The 18,167-nt window shown below is 42.1% G+C and overlaps 3 protein-coding genes across 52 annotated transcripts in view; 2 read left to right on the top strand and 1 right to left on the bottom strand.

Annotated features, from left to right (window-relative positions):
* Nucleotides 1-2,374: 2,374 nt before the first annotated feature.
* LOC149970230 (uncharacterized) lies at nucleotides 2,375-3,955 on the top strand. The gene is made up of 3 exons (XM_090227751.1): nucleotides 2,375-2,490; nucleotides 2,945-3,058; nucleotides 3,420-3,955. Exons 1-3 carry the CDS (start codon nucleotides 2,439-2,441, stop codon nucleotides 3,638-3,640), a joined length of 387 nt encoding a protein of 128 aa, XP_090083877.1. The 5' UTR covers nucleotides 2,375-2,438; the 3' UTR covers nucleotides 3,641-3,955.
* Nucleotides 3,956-4,054: 99 nt separating this feature from the next.
* Nucleotides 4,055-7,927, top strand: LOC110488059 (ribosomal protein lateral stalk subunit P1). Its single transcript, XM_021560039.3, has 4 exons — nucleotides 4,055-4,266; nucleotides 4,895-4,969; nucleotides 5,278-5,380; nucleotides 7,805-7,927. Exons 1-4 carry the CDS (start codon nucleotides 4,195-4,197, stop codon nucleotides 7,888-7,890), a joined length of 336 nt encoding a protein of 111 aa, XP_021415714.1. The 5' UTR covers nucleotides 4,055-4,194; the 3' UTR covers nucleotides 7,891-7,927.
* A 151-nt stretch (nucleotides 7,928-8,078) lies between these two features.
* Nucleotides 8,079-18,167, bottom strand: part of LOC110488057 (focal adhesion kinase 1) — a 177,379-nt gene continuing 167,290 nt past the window's right edge. For all 50 annotated transcript variants that reach the window (XM_090227718.1, XM_090227722.1, XM_090227724.1 and 47 more), the window contains 3 exons: nucleotides 10,224-10,379; nucleotides 9,843-9,923; nucleotides 8,079-9,705 (listed from right to left, as the gene is read on the bottom strand). In XM_090227718.1, coding sequence (XP_090083844.1) covers nucleotides 9,487-9,705; nucleotides 9,843-9,923; nucleotides 10,224-10,379 — 456 coding nt within the window. In that variant the 3' untranslated portion in view covers nucleotides 8,079-9,486. The remainder of the gene's footprint in view (nucleotides 9,706-9,842; nucleotides 9,924-10,223; nucleotides 10,380-18,167) is intronic.

The raw sequence follows: 18,167 nt of genomic DNA, 5'->3' as shown, positions 1-18,167 counted from the left end.
AGGGTTTTTCTTAATTTGTACTCTTTTCTACATTGTAGAATAATAGTGAAGACATCACAACTATGAAATAACAGACATGGAATCATGTAGTAACCAAAAAAGTGTAGGACAAATAATATACTTTATATTTGATATTCTTCAAATAGCCACCCTTTGCCTTGATGACAGCTTTGCACACTAGATGAACAGCAGACACCTCCACCAGCATCAACCTAGGAGGCTAAAATACAATTTAGGCTTGATCTGAAAATGTGGTTGGAGACGCTGTATGGATGGTGTGACGCAATTGCGGCGCCTCCAGAGGCATGCAGAGACCAAATTGAGCTCCGTACTACATCGCCATGCGCCTCTCAAATGTTTTAACAATGCAGAGGGTTCCTTATAGCTCTGCATTGACATGATTGGTTGACGGTAGGTGAGGGTGGGAGGTCCTGTAGAAACACAAACTAATTTCCTTGACATCTTCCTTCACAGTTTTGCTCTGACTTCTGCGGAGGCTGCATAGCAGTAAATGCTGTATGTCCAATGCAGATGTCGGATTCACCATGTAGCACCTTTAGGGTGGAACCAGGTCAGACTGACCGCTGTATTGTCAACGGTTCATCAGTCTCAGGCGAACAGTTAAGCTGAGCAACAGGAAGTAAAGGCCAATCTTGCCTGGTTCTCTCTCTGAATTAAGTTTTTGAAATGAATGAATATGAGCAACTGAAATAAATATGTTCATCTCTGCTGGTATTTTTGATTGTTGTTCAACCACTGTCTTTAATTTAGGATCCTGAAGAAATGCAGTAGTATCTTTGCCAAAAGGTAAGACACTGACAGATGGAATGTATACAAATATGTTCTGGCATAGATATAAGATACAATAATTTGATCATAAACACACCCTAGAGCTGGACCCAGATACAATAATTTTATTATAAACACACCCTAGAGCTGGACCCAGATACAATAATTTTATCATAAACACACCCTAGAGCTGGACCCAGATACAATAATTTTATCATAAACACACCCTAGAGCTGGACCCAGATACAATAATTTTATCATAAACACACCCTAGAGCTGGACCCGGAACACATAACTAGTTATATGTTGGCAAACGTTTGACATTATCTCGTTCCACCAGTTTTGAAAGTAAAGTAGTGATGATGATGGCCTTGTAACTAAGAGAGAAACACAAACACATACAGAGTTTCACCCTACTTACTGGTGTCAGTTGGTATCACATGCCTTTGCAAACTGAAAGGTATGATAGACATGATGAAAGACAGCAGGACAACATTGAACACTGCAAGTTTTAAGTGGCTTCAGACATTCAGTTACAAGAATGAAACAATATTGTAATGAACAGAGGGTAGAAATAGCAATCAATCCCCCCCAAAATAGTAAATCTAGACACTTCTGCCATTTAAAAAAACTATACTGAACAGAAAATATAAACGCAACATGCAACAATTTCAATGATTTTACTGAGTTACAGTTCATATCAGGATTTAAATAAATTCATTAGGCCCTTAACTATGGCTTTCACATGACTGGGCAGGGGCGCAGCCATGGGTGGCCTTGGAGAGCATACGCCCACCAACTTGGGAGCCAAGTCCAGCCAATCAGACTAAGTTTTTCCCCATAAAAAGGGCTTTATTGCAGACAGAAATACTCCTCAGTTTCATCAGCTGTCCAGGTGGTTAGTCTCAGGTGAAGAATCCAGACGTGGAGGTCCTGGACTAGTGTTGTTAAACGTGGTCTGCGGTTGTGAGGTCGGTTGGACGTACTGCCAAATTCTATAAAATGACGTTGGAGGCGGTTTATGGAATATAAATGAACATTATATTCTCTGGCAACAGCTCTGGTGGACATTCCCGCAGTCAGCATGCCAATTGCACTCTCCCTCAAAACTTGAGACGTCTGTGGCATTGTGTTGTCTGACAAAACTGCACATTTTAGAGTCGCCTTTCATTGTCATCACCACAAGGTGCACCTGTGTAATTATTATGCTGTTTAATCAGCTTCTTGATATGCCTGTCAGGCGGATGGAATATCTTGGCAAAGGGGAAATGCTCACTAACATTTGAGAGAAATAAGCTTTTTGTGAGTATGGAACATTTCTGGGATCTTTTTTTTCAGCTCATGAAACATGGCACCAACACTTTAAATGTTGCGTTTATATTTTTGTTCAGCGTATTAAGACAATCGAATTGAGAACCCATTTTTGAACCATGACCTTGTGTGATATAATGATGCTCCTGCTATTGTTTCAGTGACCCCTATAATAAGATACATCTCTAAACCACACCATAATGTCACGTGTTAAGTGCAACTATCTTCAGGTGATACTTTAAGGACAAAGGGAAGGAGTGTCTCTTCATATGGGTAGATCTTTCTTTATAGAGTGTCCCAGTGTTCCAACGTGTCAGAAGTGCTGCCACCACGGAGCCATGGAAATTATCACTGTTCTCCTCCTCCTGAGCTTCTGCAGCCCTTTCTCAGGTAAACTGCTATTCATATCTATGAAACGTTTTATTTTCAATCCATGGTGATGCTGATTTCTGCCATATGGAGTAGTCTACTATTCTGATCTTTTCATGTTGGAGCTCTTGCATTGGTTTATATCATGTTACTTAGTTCTATAGGTTGTAGGTCATTTCATATGAATTCATATCTTATAATGTGACTACTACAACAAATACACTTATTTAGGGCTTAGATGGAGAGCCAATTCCATTTTCTAGCTTTTTCAAATAATGTTTTACGTTTCATTCTGAAAGTTCTCATACTGAAACTAAGTTGACAGACCAACTGCACAGCATTCCATTGGACTGTAATGTTTATGTTATAGCTGAAACAAAAACTACCTGGAATACTTTCCATTCATGTTTTTGTCATTTGCCACACCAGTTTTTAGAAATTTGGAGAAAGATTATGTTGTTCATATTTAAAATAGATGCTCTGAAGTGCTATGTGTGCAGCTCCACCACAACCAATGACGCATGCAACCAGTCATCCCAAACCTGCCAGGCACCCCTTGATACCTGCATGACCACTGTGGACACATTTGGTGAGAGTACTTGGAAACCAAAGTGACACCAATCACAGTAGCCTAATAGGAGTAGAAATGCATTGATCCCATGGAGAGGGGAATTGATAGGGGAATTAATACATGAAAAAGTGAAGCTTATTTATTTGTATGGTAGTCTATTCCAGACAAAATAACCATACCTGGTGAACAGATTTGAGAATTTAGAAGTGTGTGTATATACTAAAACCCCCCGAGGTACCTTATTGCTATTATGAACTGGTTACCAACGTAATTAGTGCAGTAAAAATAAATGTGTTATACGTCAGCCAATCAGCATTCAGGGCTCGAATGACCCAGTTTAAAATAGTAAAGATGCATTATTTCCCTTTTCCATCCACAGGCAAAATAAAGGCCATAGGGAAGTATTGCGCCAGTGCAAGGACCTGCCAAGGAGCAGCGTCAGGGGCCTCAGTGGATGCGAATGGCAATGGGAATCAAGTCACCTGCTGCTCCAGTAACCTTTGTAACATCAACGGAGCGACTGGTGTTGGGCTAAGCACACTACTGACTCTGGCTGTGTGTTTTAGCCATGCTGTGCTCAGCATTCTCTGGCTGCTTTGAGAATTAATGGCTGACCTCATAGCATGGGGGAATTCAGGCATAGCCTGCCTCCAGCACAATAGGCAACAATTTCACTTAATATTTACAGTATATTTTATTTACCAAACTAATACAGCGTTCATATATATTGTTTGTATTTATATTGAATTAATGTGACAATGTGGTGTGGTAATAAAAGGTATGTATTTTATTTTTATGGCTTTGGCTGTGATGTTTTGTATTGTGTTAAATAACTGTGGTAAATAGTTTGGCCCTTTGTGAAGAGAATAAACAAAGATGAATCTTTGGTAAAAAAATAAATAAAAAGTTAACTGGTTTTATGTTTGCTCTACAACTGGTATACATTTGCATTGACTCCTCCCATAGAAGTGACGTGTATCAACATATAAACATATGTCCCGCCCTTTTTCATTCCCTTTCCGCTAAAGTCTAAGTAGTAAGTCAACGTGCCTAAGGTGCTTGGTTCTTCTTTTGAAGCTAAGGCCCTGAATCCGGCGACTAGCACAACCAAAATTAGGCATCCGACGCCCAAACTATAAAATATACATAGAAAGATGGCATCTGTATCTGAACTCGCTTGTATTTACTCTGCCCTCATCCTCCACGATGATGAAGTCACGGTCACAGTAAGTCCTGCTTTCATTACCAAAATGGCGCCTTCGATGGCCTCTGTATCTAACCAGGCAGATTTGGAAGACTGGTTCTTGTCGTTAGTGCCGAGGTAGTGTCTACGTGAATACGAAGTGAGAGTACGCTAGTTATATAATTGCCGGTAACTGTCCAAAATGATCGCTTACTAGCCGGATAGCTTACTAGCCGGCAATGTCAGTAGTTGGCTAACATGCTATCAGTTAACGTTAGCTAACGTTAGTTAGCCAGTGCCGCAGCCACCATGAGTCTTCTATTCTAGCCAACAATGTGCTGTTGCTTGAGGCATTGCTACTCTAGCCTGCAAACTAGCTAACCCCGGTGCCTTAGTAAGATCTGTTTATGGCAAATTGCTAGCTAACCAACGTTGACTATTCGGCACATTTATTTGCCCATATCTTCTTGGCGCTAACTTGAGCATGTTAACGCTGGTAAACGGTCACGTGAATGCGATGAAGGCAGCCACCAATGGCTGTGATTCTTCCCAGTCGCCAGCTTGTTTACTAACCTTACAAAGGCTAAACAACACCAGTCTGATGGTAGTTTTGGCTTCATGGTTGTAGGGGTATGTGATGTCTAATCTAATATTTCTCCATGCGTTTGCAGGAAGACAAACTGATGGCTCTCATCAAGGCTGCCAATGTGACGATTGAGCCTTTCTGGCCCAGTCTGTTCTCCAAGGTGAGTGAAGCCCTTTTCTCCATCACCTTACACATATACAACAGGGTTATGCATTTGTTATTGGGGAATCCTCTGTGGAGCTTCCAATTTATTCCTTCAGTGTCATCCACACATTCCTTCATATCTATGGTGTAAGACCTTCTGTCTCTACTAGTTTACTGTGGTGTGTGTGAGCGCTGCTTTTAAAGAAATCAGTGGGGATGCCTCTTAGTTGCTTTCTGTAAATGATTATACTCAGATATGTGGTAGTCATTTATGTGTAAAGGCTACACTGTCTGACCCTATCCTGCTTCCTGTATGTGTAACAGGCCCTGGCCAGCGTAGACATTGGCAGCCTGATCTGCAACGTGGGTGCAGGTGGTGGAGCTGCACCTGCCGCTGGAGGCGCTGCACCTGCTGCAGACGCACCAGGTAACGAAGGCCTTGTTTGGACAGGGATAGTATTATTAGAGCAGTTGGTTGCGTAATTATTTTGTGATAGAAACCTGGAGGTTTTTATTCAAGGCATGAATATATTCATGTCTAGACTAGAGGTCGACCGATTAATTAGGGCCGTTTTCTAGTTTTCATAACAATCGGTAATCTGCATTTTTGGATGCCGATTACGTTGCACTCCACAGGGAGAATGTGTGGCAGGCTGACAAGGTAAGTTGCTAGTAATCATTAAACTTATAATAAAAAAAACAATCAATCTTAACATAATCACTAGTTAACTACACATGGTTGAGTTTATCTAGCTTGTCTTGCGTTGCATATAATCAATGCGGTGCCTGTTTATCATCGAATCACAGCCTATGTCGCCAAACGGTGATGATTTAACAAGCGCATTTGCAAAAACAGCACTGTCGTTGCGCCAATGTGTACCTAACCATAAACATCAATGCATTTCTTAAAATCAATACACAAGTAAATATATCATTTAAAAAAAAAAAAATCTGCATATTTAGTTAATATTGCCTGCTAACATGAATTTCTTTTAACTAGGGAAATTGTGTCACTTCTCTTGCGTTCAGTGTAAGCGGAGTCAGGGTATATGCAACAGTTTGGGCCGCCTGGCTCATTGCGAACTGTGAAGACCATTTCTTCCTAACAAAGACCGTAATTAATTTTCCAGAATTTTACATAATTATAACATTGAAGGTTGTGCAATGTAACAGCAATATTTAGACTTAAAGATGCCACCTGTTGGATTAAAATACAGAACGGTTCCGTATTTCACTGAAAGAATAAACGTTTTGTTTCCAAAATGATAGTTTCCGGATTTGACCGTATTAATGACCTAAGGCTCGTATTTCTGATATTATATTAGAATTAAGTCTATGATTTGATAGAGCAGTCTGACTGAGCGGTGGTAGGCAGCAGCAGGCTCGTAAGCATTCAGTCAAACAGCACTTTCCTGCATTTCCCAGCAGCTCTTCGCTGTGCTTCAAGCATCGCGCTGTTTGACTTCAATCCTATCGACTCCCGAGATGAGGCTGGCAATACTATAGTGCTTATAAGAACATCCAATAGTCAAAGGTATATGAAATACAAATGGTTCAGAGAGAAATAGTCCTATAATAACTACAACCTAAAACTTCTTAACTGGGAATATTGAAGACTCATGTTTAAAGGAACCACCCGCTTTCTTATGTTCTCAGCAAGGAACTTAAATGTTAGCTTTTTTACATGGCACATATTGCACTTTTACTTCTCCAACACTGTATTATTTAAACCAAATTGAACATGTTTAATTTATAAGTGTTCATTCAGTGTTGTAATTGTCATTATTATATATTGTCTAGAATAGAGGTTGACCATTTATGATTTTTCAACGCTGATGCTGATTATTGGAGGACCATAATCAGTCAACCTCTAGTCTAGACAATTATAAGCTACAATGATAACTCGTGCCAGATATGTAGATGTCCCCATTTTTAAATTGTGTGATCATAATCTTTATTTTAGTGATCCACTTTCAATGTCCCTCATGAAAATTCCCCCAATCCTGCTGTGAGCTGCTGAACAGCGCACTGCACTAGAGATGCATTAAGTATGAGAAAGTGAACTTGCCATTTCCAAAAAGTTCAGCTCGGTGGAGAATTGGGGATGCACTTTTAGAGCCCAAGTCTCATTAAATGGGCCTAGGCACAGTACTTTTTTGAATATTTAATTAAACTGATGTATTTGGTGATTAACTTCAATTAATTAACAATGTATAGCTTTGTTGATACATATAGGCCATTCGTATGAAATATATGCGCAGCATTTATTTTCTTGCTCAAACTGCATGCACCTGTCAAACTAATTTTACACTCCTACCATGTAAAAATGTACATGGCAGATGTGGACTGGACTAAAATTAGATGTGATGTGTATTGTGCTTGTGCACATAATCCGTTTTCCTCATACAGCCCTCCCGGCCATTCTCCCGACACCAAAGCTGCCAGTCGTAGCATATTCTCAAATGCCCAATAAAAATACATTAGTCATTAAGCAGTATAGGAAATGTGTTCAACAGTAGGCATGTCCCAAAACTCTGCTCATCACTACTCAAATAGCCACTGTCTGTGTGAACCCTGAGCATGGTCTCTTGAGCCAGCGCTTATCAGTTCTTTATTCTGTTACGCCCACGACCAACGTCTCTGGTGCTTGCAAGCCCCGGCCAGGCCGGTGATAGTAGCCTGATTTTCACTACAGCAGTGGCTTTCCCTTTATTTACCCAGTTTGTCACCAATGGGTTTATTTCACCTAAATCAAACATTGTGGTAATTTGTCAGTTTAATTCCTGTTTTAACTTGGAGGATCTTTCATGGTACGTGTACTGATGCCTTACCTTGTTTTCCTGCATTACAGCCAAGGAGGAGGAGAAGAAAGAGGAGAAGAAGGAAGAGTCAGAGGAGGGTTCCGATGACGACATGGGCTTCGGTCTTTTCGACTAAACCAGTTTTTGTAACAAATAAAATCAAAGAAACTGAACTGGCAATATGTGGTTTCCTTTGAGCATCTTGGGTACAATAAGTGTGCATTATGGGATCACCTGTAAACAATATAATCTAATGGGAGGAATAGTTTACCCTTTGAAATCAACACCCATTATATTTCACAGCACACAAGGAAAACATACTTCTGAAGACAAAGAACGATACATTTTATTAGTTTAAGGAACTGTACAGGTTATTCTTCCTGAGAATAAGTTATACCCAAAACAAGCAGTTTGAGATTGTACACATGATAGGGACATTAAGGTCTAACAGTCTGGAGAGGCAGAATCTGTAAACCAGGGTCATTCATTAGGCACCAAACAAAAAATTGAACAAGTAGGGACTACCTGAAGTTGTCCATTAAGTGACGCTTATTTTCCATTGCAAAATGTTTTGCTACAGTGTGGCCTAATGAAAATGACCCAGGCAATGGGGTTGAAACCAAAGAAGCAGAAAGGTTTAACTTGGGGCTCTATTCAATCCGTATCGTGGAAGTTCAGCATTACTGGGGCGGCGGGTAGCAAGTCGCTCTGGATAAGAGCGTCAGCTAAATCTGAAAATACATTTCTATTGTGCAATCTAACGCTTTATTGATCCAGATTGAATAGAGCACCTGGTTTAAATATACAAAAACAGTTTGATAAGGGAATGGCTAGCAATGGGACAGGGTTTTTCTTTTAACTGTATAACTGCCAAACTATTGGATGATTCAAATCATTTGGCACGTGATAGTTCATCTTCACTGTGGAATTTAAATGCGCCTCCCATTATAACATTTAAATCCCAGAAATGCTGAAAAATATATTTATTTGTATATTTACTATTAGTTAACTTAAAAAGTGGCATGTGACATGTTTGGTAAAACAAAATGTATTTTTTGTATATTTTATTATTCACTGTGTCGAGAGGTGCCTGAGTCTAAGAGAATGAAAAAATGAGCTTCCAAAATATATCATTCTAGTGGAGAGTGTTGGGATGAGCATTATATGCTGTGAGACTGTAGGATAGGGAAGGTAAGTGTTTCAACATTGATCTCTCAGAAACACAATGTTAATCATTACCATTTATAGCTTGTAGTTCTTCAATGGATCAGATGTTCCAGTTAGAATATAATCTATTTCCTCATCTGTGATAATTAGAATTATTAGCCACCTGGAAGAAGACATCTGACGTGAGCTGAACTTCACCTCTGGATAAAACAACAATCTGCACAAACGAGACGCAGCCAGATCTAATAAAACAAGAGTTTGTATGTAACTGATCTCCAACCATCCAGGGATCCTGGAGTGCAGCGACAGACAAAACACAAGTCTATAAAACGTTTTTAGGAAGGGGGTGGAAGGGTACGATCAGGTCGAGTGTCCACTTCGGTCTCTGTCCTGTATTATCAGGAGCTCTGATCGAGGTGTGAGCTGAGCAGTCTTGACTTGTGACATTGTGCAGTCTATGATTGCTATGGGAGCTGAAACCAACCATCTCTATTTCCACAGCAGACTCGCTTCCCTCTGTTATATCTCTTCCATGCCCAGGGAGCTAGCTAGGAGCCGGAGGGGGCTAGTGTGACCCCCGGGACTGGGCATGGATCATCTTGAGCCGGGCCTGGTCGATGACGTCCAGCAGGTTCTTGGCATCCACAGCCAGGGCATGTGCTGCAGTCAGCATTTGTTTCTTGTAGTCCTGCTGCAGGCTGGTGAGGACATACTGCTGGGCCAGCTTCATCTTGTTGATCAGCTCGGCCAGGTCAGAGTTCAAGAGCTTCTGGGCCATCTCAATCTGCAGAGGAAGAGACAGACAGGAGTTAAAGAGTAGACAACTGTCTTTTGCATAAACTTATTTTGTCCTCAGACAAACAGTCTTGAGTATTAACAGACAGGCAATGTGTTTATTTGTAATGAAGAGTTGTTAATCACCTCTCTGTGTGTGCTTGCTGGTAACACTGGTATGGTCTCGTCCACTGTGGCCAATAGGGTTCTCAAAGCTAGTCCCACCTCCTGTGGAAAAAAAGAACCAGGATATCAATAATATAAATCAAAAGCTGCAACGGCAGAGAAATCAGTGTCCCTCAACAAGAGAAATAATACCATTCCCTCTTGAGGAATGATCACCAACATATGACAATGATTCAACAATCAACTTATCATTCATGTCCTCTCTAGCTCAGTTTGAAGAGCATGGTGCTTACAACAGCAGGATAGTAGGTTTGATTCCCAGGACCACCAACATATAACAAATGTACTAAGTCACTTTGGATGATCGTGTCTGCTAAATGGCTTGTATTATTATAGCCTTACCTTGACCATTGGGACGTACTCCTCTGGAGGGGCTGGCTGGATCTTACTGGACATCTCTATAACAGCCTTGACCAGGCCTGTCACGTTCTCATACACCTTGTCGTTGGAGCGGTCCAAGTTGGCCGTGGGGGGAGGGCTGATCTCCTGAGGCTGGATCTACACACCACAGAGATGGGGATGAGCTGGTTCACATTCAACATAGTGAGGGAAGTGAATCTTTCTCCTTGAAATAATTTGAGTGATTCTACAGTGAATCTATTATGATAAAATGTGTGATTATGCTGATCTAATGGGACCCAATTGAGTGTCAGTGTTCTAGAGAAAATAAGCTAGGTGATTTTGTCTGACTTGATTTTTGATGAGTGCATGAACAGAAGTGTTCCAGCTGCCCTACCCACTGGAACCACAAGGTGGTGTAAAGCTAAAATGGTTTTGTTTCTGTAACCACTAGCAGCCAGCAATTTATAGATCAATCAAGTAGTTTACAAAGTGAACACTAGATGGCAGTATTTGCCAGTATTACTGTAACTCGATTCACAATATGAGAGCATACAATCTCTGAACATGGTTGTGAATGACAACGCAAAACAGAGATCGAGACAAACACACACTCACACACGCCACGGTCCAGAGAAGAGGCAGATGGTGGTGTACTATAATCTACTAAACTACAGTTAGTAATGGTAACTATGACTACACAGCCCAACATGCATCACACCATACCACAGGGAAGAGAGTCATCAATGGAGGCCTAAATATATTTATTATTTCTACCGCTAATTCATTTGACATTAGTACTGTGACTGACAAACAAGCCAATAGTAATTTGGTCATTACTGAAATGACTGCCACTGAATACTAGAATGATTTGCTTTGTTTATGGCTTTCTTTGCCACGCCTCACTGGTTTTAGAACATGGGCCTGGATGAAGTGGCCTCATCCGGAGTAGTCACCTCTAGACACTGATCTAAGACCAGTTTGTGTTACCCCCTCTAATGGTTACGGTTAGGATTCAGGGAGAGTAAAGTGATCTTAAGGCCAATGCCACTATGCTGAGAAGGTTTGATGACTCCTGTACAGTGGTAGAGAATGTGTTATCAGAGCGCTCCCTAGTGGTCAGACAGTGACTGACAAACACAGAGCTCTTACCCTCCAGGGCTAAAGGGCAACAACAGTAGGTTGGTGCAGAGGCAAAACAAGGGAGAGAGAGGGGAGAGGGGGATGCAGGGAAAACAGAAGAGAGAAAGGATTAACACTGCAGAACAGAAGGCAAGAGGCAACGCATGCAATGCATCAACACAATACAAGCAGATAGGGCCGTGTTCATTAGGGCACACCGTTTTAAAACACTTTGCAATGGAAAATGAAAATGGGTATCTCCTGTTTCAGTCTGTTTCAAGTGATAAAGGTCTGAGTGCTAGTTGGATGTTGCAGTGAGAAAAAGATCAAAAGGTCTGCACTCTATCGTATTCAGAGTTGCTGTATTGTATTGTTCGTTAGCTTTCGCTGGGCCAACTGAGCAGGGAGTCTAAAACCTTTGATCAAGCATTTGATCCAGGATCATGATCAAAAGACGGTGAGAAGGGAGCTTTGATTTCACTGGGTTCTGTCTTGTTAGGAAGCACTCTGTTTTCCTTGGGCTTCTCTATACTCCACTGTACTACAAGCCTCTGTTTTTTTATTTTATTTTTAATTTGACCCCTTTTTTCTCCCCCATTTCGTGGTATCCAGTTGTTTTTTTTTGTATCTTGTCTCATCGCTACAACTCCCGTACGGGCTCGGGAGAGACGAAGGTTGAAAGTCATGCGTCCTCCAATACACAAACCAACCAAGCCGCACTGCTTCTTAACACAGAGCGCATCCAACCCGGAAGCCAGCCACACCAATGTGTGGAAACACCGTGCACCTGGCAACCTTGGTTAGCGCTCACTGCGCCCGGCCCGCCACAGGAGTCGCTGGTGCGCGATGAGACAAGGATATCCCTACCGGCCAAACCCTCCCTAACCTGGACGACCCACGGACCTCCCGGTCGCCGGTTACAGAGCCTGGGCGAACCCAGAGTCTCTCACAGCTGACTCTGCAGTACAGCACCCTTAACTACTGCGCCACCCGGGAGGCCCCACAAGCCTCTGTTTTAATTGGGGTTTATTTTCAGAGCTAGAAGAAGAGCAGCTTCGCTAAGGGTCTCCTTTCAAATTGCCTGCTTGGAAAGTTACGAGAGAGAAAAAGCACTCTCTCCATTCCAACAGTCTTCATTTCACTGGCTTCTCTCGAAATGGACGGTTGTTGCATAACTAGGATCCAAAATAAAAGCCCAGAAAGTGTGGTTTTACCGTGGGCCTTTTCTGGGCCGGCTTGGCAGCGTCTGTCTGGGTGGGGCTGTGTGGCAGAAAGGTCACGACCCTGGCGGTGTAGGGGTGGATGGTAGAGTCAGGGTGGGAGGATCTTTATCTAACCACCAACCCCCCCCATGAGAATGATAGCTTGCCAGGAAAAAAACTGCCTTTTATGTTTTGGGACAGTCATTGTATATTTTAGATTCCCATGGACAAGCATGGTGCTGGGTATGTACGGTGCATTTGGAAAGTATTCAGACCCCTTGACTTAATAAGGCTGTAACATAACAAAATGTGGGAAAAGTCAAGGGGTCTGAATACTTTCCGAATGCACTGTACATGTAAGTGTATGCGTGTGTTCCAAGTGCAGATAAGTGTATGTGTGTGAGTCTTGTGTAAGTGTGTGTATCCACTGGTGTCTTTCGTGTGTATTTCTATATCTGTCCATGTGTCTAAGTACCATCTCTGTCAGAGAGATGGGCTTTGGGTTGTGCTAGCCTTGCTCTGTGCTGTCTGAGACTTGGGAGGGGGAGAGACGGAGAGAGAGGGCTTCAGAGCTGCGCTGATCTAGGAGCCCCGTTCTGTTCTGCCGACTAGGAGCAACTTTACCCGCCTGGGCTCCTGGTGAACCAGGGGAAATACTGACATGTTTTCAGAGCTTTTCCACTCAGATCCCATTCTACTCTGAATCTGGCTATAGGTTCAAGTTCTCACAGCTCTTGAATAAACTGAGAGGACGTATTTTATGTAAGAACTTATAAAAGGAAGTGGTGATGGCCAGGTGAGAAAGAGAAAGCATGCTTGAAACAGCTGCAGCAACTCATAGCAGTCAAAAGCACATGCATTGTCTCAATATTGAAGTAATGGTCTCTTTCTCATACAACGTCATGGTGGTGGTTCAGACACTTCCCTGACCATGTGACCTAACCAGGAGAAACTCTAGGCCCTGCAACTCCTAGGTATGAGTCATGTAGTCTGGTCCCAGATCTATTGTGCCACCTTGCCAATTCCTAGACAGCCTCCTATGGGAGTTGGCAAGATGGCACAAACAAATCTAGCACCAGGCTAAACCAAGCTATGTTTTGTGTAACACTGACCCAAGACATTAAGACAGTGTTGTCTTGTTGCTGTAACAGTGACCCTGGAATAAGACATTAAGACAGTGTTGTCTTGGTGATGTGTTGCTATGATGGTGACCCTGGAATAAGACATTAAGACAGTGTTGTGTTGGTGATGTGTTGCTATGATGGTGACCCTGGAATAAGACATTAAGACAGTGTTGTGTTGGTGATGTGTTGCTATGATGGTGACCCTGGAATAAGACATTAAGACAGTGTTGTGTTGGTGATGTGTTGCTATGATGGTGACCCTGGAATAAGACATTAAGACAGTGTTGTGTTGGTGATGCGTTGCTATGATGGTGACCCTGGAATAAGACATTAAGACAGTGTTGTGTTGGTGATGTGTTGCTATGATGGTGACCCTGGAATAAGACATTAAGACAGTGTTGTGTTGGTGATGTGTTGCTATGATGGTGACCCTGGAATAAGACATTAAGACAGTGTTGTGTTGGTGATGCGTTGCTATGATGGTGACCCTGGAATAAGACATTAAGACAGTGTTGTGTTGGTGATGTGTTGCTGTAACGGTGACCCTGGAATAAGACATTAAGACAGTGTTGTCTTGTTGCTGTAACGGTGACCCTGGAATAAGACATTAAGACAGTGTTGTGTTGGTGATGTGTTGCTATGATGGTGACCCTGGAATAAGACATTAAGACAGTGTTGTGTTGGTGATGTGTTGCTATGATGGTGACCCTGGAATAAGACATTAAGACAGTGTTGTGTTGGTATGATGGTGACCCTGGAATAAGACATTAAGACAGTGTTGTGTTGGTGATGTGTTGCTATGATGGTGACCCTGGAATAAGACATTAAGACAGTGTTGTGTTGGTGATGTGTTGCTGTAACGGTGACCCTGGAATAAGACATTAAGACAGTGTTGTCTTGGTGATGTGTTGCTATGATGGTGACCCTGGAATAAGACATTAAGACAGTGTTGTGTTGGTGATGTGTTGCTATGATGGTGACCCTGGAGTAAGACATTAAGACAGTGTTGTCTTGGTGATGTGTTGCTATGATGGTGACCCTGGAATAAGACATTAAGACAGTGTTGTGTTGGTGATGTGTTGCTATGATGGTGACCCTGGAATAAGACATTAAGACAGTGTTGTGTTGGTGATGTGTTGCTATGATGGTGACCCTGGAATAAGACATTAAGACAGTGTTGTGTTGGTGATGTGTTGCTGTAACGGTGACCCTGGAATAAGACATTAAGACAGTGTTGTGTTGGTGATGTGTTGCTGTAACGGTGACCCTGGAATAAGACATTAAGACAGTGTTGTGTTGGTGATGTGTTGCTATGATGGTGACCCTGGAATAAGACATTAAGACAGTGTTGTGTTGGTGATGTGTTGCTATGATGGTGACCCTGGAGTAAGACATTAAGACAGTGTTGTGTTGGTGATGTGTTGCTATGATGGTGACCCTGGAATAAGACATTAAGACAGTGTTGTCTTGGTGATGTGTTGCTATGATGGTGACCCTGGAATAAGACATTAAGACAAGTGTTGTGTTGGTGATGCGTTGCTATGATGGTAACCCTGGAATAAGACATTAAGACAGTGTTGTCTTGGTGATGTGTTGCTATGATGGTGACCCTGGAATAAGACATTAAGACAGTGTTGTCTTGTTGCTGTAACGGTGACCCTGGAATAAGACATTGAGACAGTGTTGTGTTGTTGCTGTAACGGTGACCCTGGAATAAGACATTAAGACAGTGTTGTGTTGGTGATGTGTTGCTATGATGGTGACCCTGGAATAAGACATTAAGACAGTGTTGTGTTGGTGATGTGTTGCTATGATGGTAACCCTGGAATAAGACATTAAGACAGTGTTGTGTTGGTGATGTGTTGCTATGATGGTGACCCTGGAATAAGACATTAAGACAGTGTTGTGTTGGTGATGTGTTGCTATGATGGTGACCCTGGAATAAGACATTAAGACAGTGTTGTGTTGGTGATGTGTGGCTATGATGGTGACCCTGGAATAAGACATTAAGACAGTGTTGTGTTGGTGATGCGTTGCTATGATGGTGACCCTGGAATAAGACATTAAGACAGTGTTGTGTTGGTGATGTGTTGCTGTAACGGTGACCCTGGAATAAGACATTAAGACAGTGTTGTGTTGGTGATGTGTTGTTATGATGGTGACCCTGGAATAAGACATTAAGACAGTGTTGTGTTGGTGATGTGTTGCTATGATGGTGACCCTGGAGTAAGACATTAAGACAGTGTTGTGTTGGTGATGTGTTGCTATGATGGTGACCCTGGAATAAGACATTAAGACAGTGTTGTGTTGGTGATGTGTTGCTGTAACGGTGACCCTGGAATAAGACATTAAGACAGTGTTGTGTTGGTGATGTGTTGCTATGATGGTGACCCTGGAATAAGACATTAAGACAGTGTTGTGTTGTTGCTGTAACGGTGACCCTGGAATAAGACATTAAGACAGTGTTGTGTTGGTGATGTGTTGCTATGATGGTGACCCTGGAATAAGACATTAAGACAGTGTTGTGTTGGTGATGTGTTGCTGTAACGGTGACCCTGGAATAAGACATTAAGACAGTGTTGTGTTGGTGATGTGTTGCTATGATGGTGACCCTGGAATAAGACATTAAGACAGTGTTGTGTTGGTGATGTGTTGCTATGATGGTGACCCTGGAATAAGACATTAAGACAGTGTTGTGTTGGTGATGTGTTGCTATGATGGTGACCCTGGAATAAGACATTAAGACAGTGTTGTGTTGGTGATGCGTTGCTATGATGGTAACCCTGGAATAAGACATTAAGACAGTGTTGTGTTGGTGATGTGTTGCTATGATGGTGACCCTGGAATAAGACATTAAGACAGTGTTGTGTTGGTGATGTGTTGCTATGATGATGATCCTGGAATAAGACATTGAGACAGTGTTGTGTTGTTGCTGTAACGGTGACCCTGGAATAAGACATTAAGACAGTGTTGTCTTGTTGCTGTAACGGTGACCCTGGAATAAGACATTAAGACAGTGTTGTGTTGGTGATGTGTTGCTATGATGGTGACCCTGGAATAAGACATTAAGACAGTGTTGTGTTGGTGATGTGTTGCTATGATGGTGACCCTGGAGTAAGACATTAAGACAGTGTTGTGTTGGTGATGTGTTGCTATGATGGTGACCCTGGAATAAGACATTAAGACAGTGTTGTGTTGGTGATGTGTTGCTGTAACGGTGACCCTGGAATAAGACATTAAGACAGTGTTGTGTTGGTGATGTGTTGCTATGATGGTGACCCTGGAGTAAGACATTAAGACAGTGTTGTGTTGGTGATGTGTTGCTATGATGGTGACCCTGGAATAAGACATTAAGACAGTGTTGTGTTGGTGATGTGTTGCTATGATGGTGACCCTGGAATAAGACATTAAGACAGTATTGTGTTGGTGATGTGTTGCTATGATGGTGACCCTGGAATAAGATTAAGACAGTGTTGTGTTGGTGATGTGTTGCTATGATGGTGACCCAGGAATAAGACATTAAGACAGTGTTGTCTTGGTGATGTGTTGCTATGATGGTGACCCTGGAATAAGACATTAAGACAGTGTTGTGTTGGTGATGTGTTGCTATGATGGTGACCCTGGAGTAAGACATTAAGACAGTGTTGTGTTGGTGATGTGTTGCTATGATGGTGACCCTGGAATAAGACATTAAGACAGTGTTGTGTTGGTGATGTGTTGCTATGATGGTGACCCTGGAATAAGACATTAAGACAGTGTTGTGTTGGTGATGCGTTGCTATGATGGTAACCCTGGAATAAGACATTAAGACAGTGTTGTGTTGGTGATGTGTTGCTATGATGGTGACCCTGGAATAAGACATTAAGACAGTGTTGTGTTGGTGATGCGTTGCTATGATGGTAACCCTGGAATAAGACATTAAGACAGTGTTGTGTTGGTGATGTGTTGCTATGATGGTGACCCTGGAATAAGACATTAAGACAGTGTTGTGTTGGTGATGTGTTGCTATGATGGTGACCCTGGAGTAAGACATTAAGACAGTGTTGTGTTGGTGATGTGTTGCTATGATGATGATCCTGGAATAAGACATTGAGACAGTGTTGTGTTGTTGCTGTAACGGTGACCCTGGAATAAGACATTAAGACAGTGTTGTCTTGTTGCTGTAACGGTGACCCTGGAATAAGACATTAAGACAGTGTTGTGTTGGTGATGTGTTGCTATGATGGTGACCCTGGAATAAGACATTAAGACAGTGTTGTGTTGGTGATGTGTTGCTATGATGGTGACCCTGGAGTAAGACATTAAGACAGTGTTGTGTTGGTGATGTGTTGCTATGATGGTGACCCTGGAATAAGACATTAAGACAGTGTTGTGTTGGTGATGTGTTGCTGTAACGGTGACCCTGGAATAAGACATTAAGACAGTGTTGTGTTGGTGATGTGTTGCTATGATGGTGACCCTGGAGTAAGACATTAAGACAGTGTTGTGTTGGTGATGTG

This window comes from Oncorhynchus mykiss, chromosome 30 (assembly GCF_057628025.1).
Source record: "Oncorhynchus mykiss isolate SJ-2025 chromosome 30, ASM5762802v1, whole genome shotgun sequence".
Taxonomy (NCBI): Eukaryota; Metazoa; Chordata; class Actinopteri; order Salmoniformes; family Salmonidae; genus Oncorhynchus; species Oncorhynchus mykiss.
This window is presented reverse-complemented; position numbering and strand designations above follow the sequence as displayed.

Coding starts and splice junctions, on each gene's coding strand:
- LOC110488059 (XM_021560039.3), top strand. CDS start 4,195: ATGGCATCTGTATCTGAACTCGCTTGTATTTACTCTGCCCTCATCCTC. Junction 4,267..4,894: donor ATGATGAAGTCACGGTCACA/GTAAGTCCTGCT, acceptor ATGCGTTTGCAG/GAAGACAAACTGATGGCTCT. Junction 4,970..5,277: donor GGCCCAGTCTGTTCTCCAAG/GTGAGTGAAGCC, acceptor TATGTGTAACAG/GCCCTGGCCAGCGTAGACAT.
- LOC149970230 (XM_090227751.1), top strand. CDS start 2,439: ATGGAAATTATCACTGTTCTCCTCCTCCTGAGCTTCTGCAGCCCTTTC. Junction 2,491..2,944: donor CTTCTGCAGCCCTTTCTCAG/GTAAACTGCTAT, acceptor TATTTAAAATAG/ATGCTCTGAAGTGCTATGTG. Junction 3,059..3,419: donor GACCACTGTGGACACATTTG/GTGAGAGTACTT, acceptor TTCCATCCACAG/GCAAAATAAAGGCCATAGGG.